This window comes from Epinephelus lanceolatus, chromosome 17 (assembly GCF_041903045.1).
Source record: "Epinephelus lanceolatus isolate andai-2023 chromosome 17, ASM4190304v1, whole genome shotgun sequence".
Lineage (NCBI taxonomy): Eukaryota > Metazoa > Chordata > Actinopteri > Perciformes > Serranidae > Epinephelus > Epinephelus lanceolatus.
The window spans coordinates 11746451-11758504 of NC_135750.1; the positions used below are offsets into that span (position 1 = coordinate 11746451).

At 42.2% G+C, this 12054-nt stretch overlaps 1 protein-coding gene across 5 annotated transcripts in view; it reads right to left on the reverse strand.

Annotated features, from left to right (window-relative positions):
- ehbp1 (EH domain binding protein 1) overlaps nt 1–12054 on the reverse strand; it is a 162787-nt gene that overhangs the window by 59900 nt on the left and 90833 nt on the right. For all 5 annotated transcript variants that reach the window (XM_033612644.2, XM_078160960.1, XM_033612643.2 and 2 more), the window contains 2 exons: nt 10796–10837; nt 10276–10422 (listed from right to left, as the gene is read on the reverse strand). In XM_033612644.2, the coding sequence (XP_033468535.1) occupies nt 10276–10422; nt 10796–10837 (189 nt within the window). The remainder of the gene's footprint in view (nt 1–10275; nt 10423–10795; nt 10838–12054) is intronic.

The window sequence follows — 12054 nt, forward strand, 5'->3', positions numbered from 1 at the left end:
TCAAAGGTACGTTAAAACTCCATCTCTTTGTCGGACCTATTGAGATTTGATGTCTGTCATCCAACTGTTGCTAACACTGACATCCCAATTACAACTCTTTGTTCTGTAAGAACACAATATGTCAGAACTTTTTTTGTTTACAGGTAGGAGTTTTTGATGGAGTGGTGATAAAATGCCATCTAGTGGCTAAAACAAAAGTGATGATGACGCTCACTATTTCTATCTTGGAAAGTGGCGATGGATATTTCACGTAATAGGGAATATAAACACACAGCCTTTTAATTTGGCAGCACAGGACACTAACAACCAGTGGATGTAAAGACCATAGGGACACAACTTTGAAAAAGAAGCAGACGCACAAACCCAACCAGCCGTTACATGATCAAAGCCGGGAGGAGAGAAAGCGTGTCAGCTGGTGGTCAGTGGGTAGCACTACTTTAAGAATGGAGACTCAAGAGGAGAAGAGACTTTTCCTTTTTAAATGGCGACAGCAAGAACAATTGTGTACTGTGTTTCCCATTGACTGCTAGGAACCTCCAGGGGAAGAGAGGCTAAACGGTTGAGTGCGAAGCTGAGACAGAGGGCTCCTCTGTGGGCTTGGCGTCGAGGTGAGGACCCCTCTCCGCTCTGGAAGCTCTTTTTGAGCAGGGAGAGCAGTTTGTCGCCTTGGTTGCTCTTTTCTGGGTGAGGAGAAAGAGGGAGGGAGGGCACGCACCACTGGTCATGTACAGAGACCTGGCGTGGGCACAGAGTGATGCCACACAAACACACACACACAGGGATACACACACAATCACTATCTAAAAGGGTTTGCCAACCTCCCAGATAGCCAGCCAGTCTGGCAGCCAGTCATGCAGCTCCAGACATTTGTCATGACAGGCTAATTCACAGTCAAGAGGTGCTTTAGGTCTCTATCTTGTCCAGGCACAAACACACACACACACACACACACACACACACACACACACAACCAATCACATAGCTGTGTAATCACACCCTCAAAAATATTGTTTCAACTGCCAGAATGATGATCCAGACATGATGCAAATGCAGGGAGAACGTCATTTAAAGCCATCCTACCACAACGACAAACACATAGTAAACAACTACACAACCCACTTTGTTATTTTCAATTGTGCTCTATAAATAAACTGACTTATTATCCTCTTGATATTCCAAATTTAGGCTGGAGCCTATCCCAGCTGACATTGGGCAAGAGGCAGGGTACACCCTGGACAGGTCACCAGACTATCACAGGGCTAACACATAGACACCTAACACACCTACAAGTAATTTAGAGTCACCAATTATCCTGCATGTCTTTGGACTGTAGGAGGAAGCTGTGGTACCCGCTGAAAACCCACGCTGAAACGGGGAGAACATGCAAACTCTGCACAGAGGGGTTCCCCACCCCAGGTTCGAATCAGGTTTGGTAAAAGGATTGATATTAAAGTAAGAGAGATGAACAAATAGCAACATATTATTTGTGGCAGGAAGCTGTGGGGCTTATGGGAAATGTGGTCTTCAGTCTGAAACCGACTGCAGAGGCTTGACTCAAATTCAGAAATCTATTACATTCGAAACCCCTTATTGCTCAAATTTTGGAAAAAGAGAGAGAGCAAGAGCCAGAGTGAGAGAGTGAGAGAGGGGGTGGGGGGTGGGGGGGCAGCTTATCGGCTGGCTCCAGACAGAGTGCGCGGATCAATGGGCGTGCGAGGCCCACAGCGATCAATGCATTTGATAAAGAATTAAAGAAGAGCCACTGTACATGGCTATCAAAGAACCAGGACACGGCCTAATTATGATTCGACGGGTGCGTGCCCATGATAGGGGTCTGTGTGTGTGAGTGTGTGTGTGTGTTATATGTACATAAATATAAATCTGTGAGATGTCAGCGTGGAAGTGGTGTGAAAGTGCAGGCTGTGTACCTGTGTGTCAGTGTGTGTATGTGTGATGGTTTCAATATAAGTGTGTGTGTCTGAATGGTCGCATGTTTTTTGTGCAGAGGTGTCATGTTGCTGTGGTGTGGGGTTGTGACCGAGTGTGTGTGCTTGTATTTGTTTGTGTCGTGTACGTGTGACTGGGATTATTCTGAATTCAAGTTTTAAAAAAGTGTTCTGAATAAAGAGGATATTAAATGATTAGGTGCTTTTCATTAAGATGTTTTATTGTATTTCACTGTAGCATCATTTGTGTTGTAAGGTGTTGTGGGTTATCCTGTTTAGTATCCTGGGTGTGAAGGTGCTATTAATGGCCACTGCAATGATCCATGCTATGTACTTATTTTGACACTACGGCATATAAAAGATACAGCGGCAAACACTTCAAAGACAGTGTAATTTACAGATGAAATTGTTTGTGTTTGTAAGAATAACACAAATATTGATATACTGAATGTGTGTCACGAATTCACAGAACAAAGGTGTATGTGTGCGATATGAGGCTGACATTTTTTGAGCAAATAAATTTGTGTGTGTTTGACTTCTGAGGTTCTGTGAAACAGCGGTATCACATTTGTTCTCAGCACTGTGTGTGTGTGTGTGTGTGTGTGTGTGTGTGTGTGTGCTGAACAAGGGCGCCTGTACTGTAGGACAGGTAGAACAGGTAGAGTGAAACATGGGGACAACTCAACACACACAAAAGTCAGAGGAGCTTGTCGCTGCGACAGGTGAGTAAGATGGGAAGGTTTTGCCCTTTAAACAGACAGGATAATTACTGGTGAGGGAGACACAGAGAGAGGAAGAAAGAGACGGAGAACATGAGCTGAACTTGGACGATGAGTGACAAAAAAACCACAGTAACCTGTAACCAAACATGAACCTTTACAAGCAAGAAAGGGGCAGTCAGTGTGTTTGAAGGGCTTCACTATGAAATAAGTTCCCTCCTTTTTAAATAGCAGACAGATTGTTGATAAGTAGTCAGGTGCAATATGTGATAGAGATGGCACCAGCACCAATAATTCAGTAACTAATTGATGCCAAAATTCTGAAAATATAATGCTACTTGTTTTTCTACAGGACCATAGGTACCAGGGATGCAAATCTTCTGGACCTGACGAGGCAACATAAACACCTCTAACTTTCCATCCATTCATTTTTGGACTTAAAGTGGCCTTTGTTTTTACCCAATTCGATCGACTGGAACAGCCGTAAACAGCACAAATAATAGACATTTTGCTAACATCCATGTCCTATTACTGCATATCACTAACTTGGCTTCTTTTCCGCAGCCTTTGTGCTCCACTGTCTCGCAGGTTCCCTCGAATCGCAATGACACCTGTATCGTGGTTGTACTGCTGCCGTGGTCCTGCCTGATGCCTACTACTACTATTATTATTAGTCATACTTCTACTATTATTGTACAGATATTATTATTATTGTCATATGCATATATAATCACATATTAATATATACGTATAGCATATTTACTACCAAAATACTATTATCATATTATAATATCATTACTAAAATGAATGTTATCGTAGCTATTGTCATAGCTGTTTGTCGTGCATTTCTCTGTCTCAATGTATCATTTTGTCATATGGATAACTGTAGATTTATTATGTTGACCTGTTCCTTACACACAACATCTATTGCACGACTGTCTGCCCTGGAAGAAGGATCCCTCCTCAGTTGCTCGTCCTGAGATTTCCACCCTTTTTTCCCCCTGTTTAAGTTTTTTTTTTTTTTTTTTAGTTTTTCCTAATCCGCTGTGAGGGTCCAAGGACAGAGGGATGTTGTACGCTGTAAAGCCCTCTGAGGCAAAGTGTGATTTGTGATATTTGGCTTTATGAATAAAATTGAAAATTGAAATTTGTGCAGTGTTGGTGGTCTTTGCCTCCAGTTGCCTGCCCTCCATCTGGACAGTGCACCGACGTATAACATCATATGCAAAGAAGCTATTAAGAAGCCTGAATATCATGGCTATGACATGTATGCGCACACACATTTATACACCTGTGAATGCATTTAAAAATCAAATCAATGTTAAACTCTATCTCACAAATGTGCACACACTGATAGAGTAATTTCAACTTTCGACTCCAGCCAAAACAAATTCTTAAAGCATTTAGTGAAGTAGTGGGATTACTGTAATTTCATATGCAATGAACATTAAGCATTCCTTTGCCTGAGGACTACAGAGAGACAGAGAGAGACCGGGGCTACAGAGTGGACATGAAAAACATTTGACACTTCCACTTGGTCAAACGTGAACATGAGGCATGTGATAACTTGACAAAGAGAGAAGAGAAGAAGAAAGAAAGAGAGGTACATGAGGTATGCAAGTGTGTGTGTGTGTGTGTGTGTCTGTGTGTTACAGCTTTCCTCTCTGATGGCTTGATCAGCTCTTGTGATGCAATTGAGAGAGCTGTCTTTCTCTTGCTCGTTAACACACACACACGCACGCACACACACTCAATTTAGAGACTGCCTTTGATCTCAACTCCAGCCAATTCAGCCACGACACATACCCACACACTCCAACACAAGCACACACACACAGTCCAAAGAAACTGCCCACCAAACTATTTAGTTTCATTAGGGGCAGATTCTTCAAAAAGAAGAGAGAGAGCAGGAGAAAAGGAGGGGGGGGTGACGGAGGAGGAGGAAGAAGAGAAGAGGAAAAAAAGGGAGAGCTGGAAGAAGAAAGGGACGGCAGCCACATTAAAATGAGACCTGGAGAAAAAACTATTACTGCTGGGAGAAAGTTGAAAAGGAGAGAGGACAGGAGGAGGAGGAGGAGGAGGGGGGGGGGAGTAAAGGACAAAGTGTGGACAAAAAAGGAGAGTGCACAAGACCATATTTGCATTTTCAAAATAGACATTTTTTATATGCTGCAAAGGCAGCCCTTCACTGGTGGCCTTTTCAATTATGGATTAAACCTTTTTTTCTCCAAACACAAATATGCTGCAATTAGAATATTTGTATTCTGGAGGTGTACAATTATCAAATGTGTACAGGATTATGTCAGATTACAGGCATTTTCTCAGTCTGTTGATAGAGGAGTAAGTAGTACTCACTTACTAGCATTTACTGCAGACAAAATACTTTCTCAGTTGCGATTTGAGCTAATCTGAGCTAAAAGTGTGAGCTTCTGGATCATGAAAACTATGACATGTAGTACGCTGTCAACACTCACATTAGGGCCCTGACACAGTCGGTGAGTGTCTGTCGCCCTAGTTCTTACAGTGTGTCCAGCATTGTTGGCACTACTTGGCCCGTGTAGGCTGTTTTTCAGCAGATTCAGCATGTTGAATTAGCATCTGAGCTGTTGGAACCCGTTAGTAAGCAAAATCACTCAACCAAACTTGATGTTTTAGGTAAGATTATGTTTTTTGCCAGTGAGCTCTTTAGCACAAATGGTTCGTAACTGTTTGTGTTATTGTTTGCTAGCGCATGGTAAAATTATTTGTTCTTTTAATATCAGGTCATGTTATTTTTGTGATAATTGGCTAACTAGCTTCTTGAATCCTTCCTGGTGGTCGTCTGGCATTCCTTTTTAAATAATTACAGACTGCCGCTACCTGCTGGTATGGAGAGTTATTTCCTCTCACACAGGTGCAGAACGTACATGCTAGTTGGCTGTTGTTGGCTGTCAACTTACAGTGTGTTCATGTGGAACTTCTTGGCAACAGGCGACATGAGACAACACAACAGTCAGCCTTCGTCACAACTGGTTATTTGATGTTCGTTTGGTGGGTATCCGCCTTTAAGGCCAACAGCCAGGAAACAGCTAACTTGTTACCAATGTAACATATTTGTTATAATCACTTGGATGAAATACAGCACCGTCAGAATAACTTCTCATTTTCGGGAACCTTTAGGAATGCCGAGGTTCAGCCAGAGGGCTTTGTTTTGGTCACCAGCGACACAAATGAAAGAGAGAAAAGGAGGAGAGGAGAAAATGAGGACATGAATGCAGTCAAGTCAGGATCAGAGGACAGACAGCAGATGGGAGTGGATGACAACACCCACAGGTCACAACAGCAGAGACCCAGGAGTCCCCTCCACTTCTAAGGAGGAGGAAAGGGGGGCGACGGAGGAGGGGGGTGCTGGTCGGCAAAAATCAAACGGGACCCAATTATAGGAATCACAACGAGTCAGTGAGCAGGGGAACTCTCTTACCTGGAAAACACCAAGGCATTTGCGTGCACTTTGGAACGCATACCACACACACACACACACACACACACACATACACACGCTCAATAAAATGCAAAAGTGCACAGGTGCTATATAACTGCACACACATAATTTTGCAAAGAAACACACACAGGAGCACACTCTTGTGTGTCCACATGCACACAGACACACACTTCTCCCAAACCTAGTGTGGATCCTGATAATTAGCCTGGCCAGGCCGGTGTGAAATTACTGTTCTCATCTGCTAATGGATGAGAAGACCTGAAGCGAATAGACACAGACACACACACAGACATGCACACACACACTTCTCCATTAAAATAATAACAGTGGGAAAGACTAAAAGAGCTAAAGAAAGACAAATAAAAATTGGGGCGTCTGCAGTAAGGATAAAACAAGAGAACAAAGTCCTTGGCCTAGATGTTTTTAGGAAAGCTCATTAATTACCCACTATCTGCTGTGTGAGTAGGGGGGTTGTGACATTATAACATTACAAGACACCTACAAGGAGGAGGTGATGGGCTCAAAACTATCAGTAGAAGTGCTGGTCCATCAAAGACCAGTGAGAGGAGGACAGACAGCAACACAGGATACAGAGAACAGAAGGACAAGATGTGGCAGAGAAATACTGAAAGACAGAGAAAAAGACAAGCGAGTGAAAAAACAAAGAAAACAGCGTTAAAAACAATAAATGAACACAAAGAGAGAGACAGAGAGAAAGTGACTGAGAAGACAGGGAGGGAGAGGAAGAGAGAAAACTGAACCTGTGACCTTAGATGAAAGAACCAGTCACTGTGGGCTACAATTAGGGATGGCAGGAGGGAGAGCATAGGTCAAGAGAACAAGGCTACACGCACACACACACACACACACAAAACAAGTATCTAACATGTTGGTCTGCATTGAGCTACATTCAACAACAAATAGTACAGACCTTTAAATGTTATCATACAGTGTGGTGCTACAAATGTTGTCATACAGTCGGTATATGTTTTTATCTTCTCACGTTTAGTGTGAGCATTTAGACTGAGCAATGACTGCAACAGTAGAGAAGATACCCTAATGTTGTAATATGTATCTGTTGCACCTTCCTTTGACTGTTTGAAAGGGGTGACCCTGGATAGCTAATTATTTAACAATTCGATTGCCAGTCTTTCAGCCGAATCATTGCAGTTGTAGGAAAATGTAGTTATGAAAGGATCATTCCGACTAGGCTACACAGGGGTGCTGAATGTCTGATTTTACATAGAATTACTTGGTTTCTCCCAATAAATCATGATATATTAACTATTTTGATGCAAATTTTTCATAATCAGAGCACTCATATTTGAACATGGCGCTCACAGAGTAAAAATATTTTTTCGAACTTGTGAACGGCTCCATAAAAATCAGCTTGAGGCTTGCATTTCTTTCTTTCCCTCTCCCTGTAAGAGAAAGTCAAAAGTTCCTTTACAACCACAGAAAGCAAGTAGGAAGCAAACTAAATGACATGCTCTGTCTGTATGTCTTTCCATCTTTTCCGCTCCCTATCAGTACTACGGACAGCGCTGCACCTCTACACCAAAAGGTGCTGGATGGACAAGTCTTACTACAGAATAAGGTCTTATACCAAGTGAGGAAGACAAATTGTTTAATTGGGAGTTTTGGTTCATTTGTCTGGTGTGGAAAAAAAGGAGACTAATGTTGCAAATGAGAATATGGATCAATGAGAAACAAACATAACAAGCAAACAAACAAAGAAAAGTTCAGACTATCACTTCACGAAATAGACCTGACAGTGTAAATTCTTAGTTGGGGACGCCTCTAATTTGCAAAGGGACCAGACTTTGTGAGTCCACCTTTCTCACCAACTGCTGTTCAGGAAAATTTTGGGACAAGAGTTTTATATTCAATGTAAAGATCTGATTCCCCTTTTTCTAAAGCCAAAGAAGGTTTCCCACCACTCTCAATTGGAATAGATGCTCTTATTCTGTTTAGAGAATTAGCGCTGCAGCTAACAGTTATTTTGCAACTTTCTTATCAACAAATCTTTCAGTATTTTTTTGACTGATCAATTATTGCACTGTCACATGAAAATCAGCACTTCTACGGCTTTGAAAAAGACATGATTTTAGTTAATAGATCTCAAACTAACTGATGTGTCATTTGTGCTTTGAATTCAACACCCCCAAAACAGCTAATGCAGCCCCCTCCTCTCATTCTGTCATTCTGTTGCCCCCACATTAGCCACTTCCCTGCAAGAATGAAGCCTGCTTTAATTGAATTAAATTATACCTTATGCATGCTAAACCGCAAAGCACCTACTTAGACGGATGGAGAGTTAAATGGGAAAGGCTTGGGCCTCTCCAGCTGATAACACGAGGACACACACACACACACACACACACACACACACACGCTAATCAAAACAAGACATCAAGTAATCTAATCTGAATCACTAACAATTATCAGCACATTGGCCTCAAGGCCAGTCGTATTCCTTTGATCAATGTTTTCTATTAAAAAAAGTGTAAACAATTCAATATCTTCCTCTCGCCCCTCCTCCGTTCCCTCCTTCCTTTATGCATGGGAGCAGTGTGTGTGTGTGTGTGTTCGTGTGTGTGTGTGTGTGTGTGTGTGAGGGGGTTATTAACCAATTGTCCTTGGAAATGAGTAAGGAAATCAGGAGGAGAGGGAGAGAGAAAGAGTGGCGGGTTGGCTACTTTAAGGAGCTAATCTAAGTGAAGTCAGCCATCTTGCCGCACAACAAGGGACAGAAGAGGACCTTTTTTTTGTCGCTAAGGAAATATATCGGCACTGCCACAGCTTTGAAAAACTCTTTTAATTTGCTTTCTTTCTCTGAAGACTTTTAACGCCACCAGTCCTTGGAAGTTCCTCATTTATTTGCTCAGATTATGCCGAAATGGTTATTCCTGTGGCCTGCACGCAGACATCAACACACACATTTGCATGCCGACACACAGACAAACACTGACAACGCGCTTATGTACGTAAACACACACACAAACACACACTCTGTAAAAACCATCTAATTCAAGGGCATATATCTCTTTAAGGATTCAGGCAGCAAATGCAGGGGCATGCGGCTGCTGCCTTTTAGATATTTCATTACCAAAGGGTATTTATTTCATTTTACCCTCAAATCCGTTGTCGTCACAATTCTCACATTTTTTTTTCTTGCCCCCCCCTTCCCACATTTTCCTTTCTTGGAAACATTTGGAAACGTCACTGAGGATTTGACAACAGTGCTTTCCCAGGGTAACTCCTGGTACATCAGTGTGCCCCCCCGCCTCCCAGTATATTATGTTCAGCGGACCGTGCTCGGTTCAGAGCTGGCAATTTCACTCACGTCTTCTCTAGTCTAGTTTGCTTCGGAACAGCGATTCCCACCCCCCTTTACCATGAATGTACTTTTGCTGACAGGTGTTTGTGTACAACATTTACTCAGTGTTCGAGGAAATTGAGGGGGCAGCAAATTTGGTCGGGATGTCATAAAAATTGTGCAGAGTCAAGATGACCAAGGAGAGAGGCTGAAAGAGAGAGAAATGTTTAAAGAGAGGAGAGGGAGCAAGGCAGTTCATCCATATTTTGGTTTTTCTTTCTGACATGTTCAGGTTGTGACGTTCAGCAGTCCATAAGAGAGTCTGAGCAGAAGTTAATAAGGAAAAGTCTTCTCCCCTTCTCAAAGCCTTTTCATAAAGTGTTCAACAAAGTGGACTGCCAGAGGATGAGACAGTTTGGACAGGCTTTTCCAGCATGTTGCAAGTGTAGTGAGCAGCGACTAGAGAACTGTGGAAGTGACATGAGGGGGTTTGAAGAGGCTGGTGGTCACTCTATTAGCTGTTCCGGCACACTGAGGCGATGCTGTACAACACTCCAGTGCACGGAGCAAAGAGGCAAGGACAGACAACTCAAAGTCAGGACAGCCTGTACTTACTACACACAGAAGAGGTCAGACAGACCTGCCCCCTCCTCAGAAACCTGGAGACCCAGGCTGACCCAAACTGAGCCTCAGGTAGGAAAGAAACAGGGAGGTCAATTTCGTGGTCATTTAAGATGTGACAGACACTATCAGAGAGAAAAAAAAACCTTCATGCACACACACACACACACAAACACCACTCTGACTTACATCGCAGACATTCGTGGCCCTGTTTGGTCCAGTGACGGCTGTGCTGGGGACATTCTTGTTGCCGGCCTTCATTGCAGCATCTCTACGGGCCTGCTCCAGCAGGAGTCTGGCTCTCTCTTTCAGCTCCTCCTGACGAGACAGCACCTTCTGTGTGCAACGACAGAGCAGGAGCGTGATGACATCAAACAATACTAATGGCAGTACAGCTCAATTCTAATTAAAAAGTGTCATAAATAAGGTGTCCTTTCCCTCACTAAAACAAGGCCTGTAAGCACACAAATTCTCTTTATATTCTTCTTTATGAGTTTATTTGATTGGATTTCACATTATCAGAATGTTTTCTGAAATTTGTCTTGCATCCCAGGACGTGCACCGTTACACATAAATACAAAACACAACATTTAACCAAACAACAAAACCATATTACAGACACCACATATCACATCAAAGGTTTTTGACTGTACAAATATGAGAATAAACACATAATTTTTCCTTTTACAGTCCTCAACTTTTTACTCACCTTCTCAGCAGGCGGACTTGATACAGGGGCAGGTGTTGGCTCCTATGAAAGAGAAAACATGTTAGCTCCAAGTGTGTTGCCAAAAACCAAAACCACCTCTAGATATGCAGTTAGCATTACAGGTTTTAAATTATTTATTAACACAATGCAACAAATAATATTGTTTGGACTGGTGTCGACAGGTATCAGACACTTAGATTTAATGTTTTAAGACCTTTTTGAGATGATTTTTAACGTTTATTTTTAAGTCTTTAAATTTAAGACTTATTTTTGGACCATTCATCTTTTTCTTAGGGTAAGTAGTGTATATGTAGTCCTGAGTAAAGGTCTGTTTTATGTAGTTATATGGTTATTGGAGTTAACATTACTTTACATTACATTTTGCCAAAAGGTTAAGTGCAAGTACAGGGTAAAAAGAGTGTATTAGGTTCAGTGGTAGTTTTAAAGATTTGTAACATCAGAAATGCTGAGCTTCACGCAAAGGAGCTTGACCCAATTTGACAAAAAGAAAATAAAAAAAAATGGATATTTGAAATTAGGTAAAATATTTGTGGCAATCTGGACCTTGCAAATTCAAATTAACTATAAAATACTTAACTACAAATCTGAACTTAAGACATTTTAAGACTGGACCTGCACACACCCTATAATAGATGATTCTTAACTTGTATAATCTAGACAAAAATGTCTAAACAATTGACATGCTGTGGAAATGAACACATTTTTATCTAGAGTAGCAAGTTTTTATACAAACAGCTTCCACATTTCCAAATATAGGAGCAGGGTATATCCCCCATGATATACAGGACCTGTACTTTGGCATTACATGGCCGACCTACGAGCTGGGCTCACAGTCCTGTCTGGGTCTAGTGGTGTGGAGAGCATGATGGCTTTGACAATAAAGCAAAACACACCTAGCTTAGAATTTTATCTGCCAGGTCATCCTGGCTGTATTTTAAGGGGGTGCAAAGAGGGCAAACAGTGCTTTTACATTTGGCTTAGACAGAGGCACATTACAACCAGGCTGTTTACAGCACTGAAACATGTTTATCCTTTCAACAAGTCAAATCTGGCCCGGGTGCAGGCGAGGATGCATCCCACTAGCTTGATAACAGCAGATCAAAATGGGGTGTCATAGCTGTCATAACCCCCCTGCTGCCTCCCCCGCCTGCCCCGTGACCTTTTGACTTGTAAACAGGAAGCGGTAATCTGGGGTTAACCAACGCAGGCTGCAATGTATTCAACTTGTGTTTGTGTGT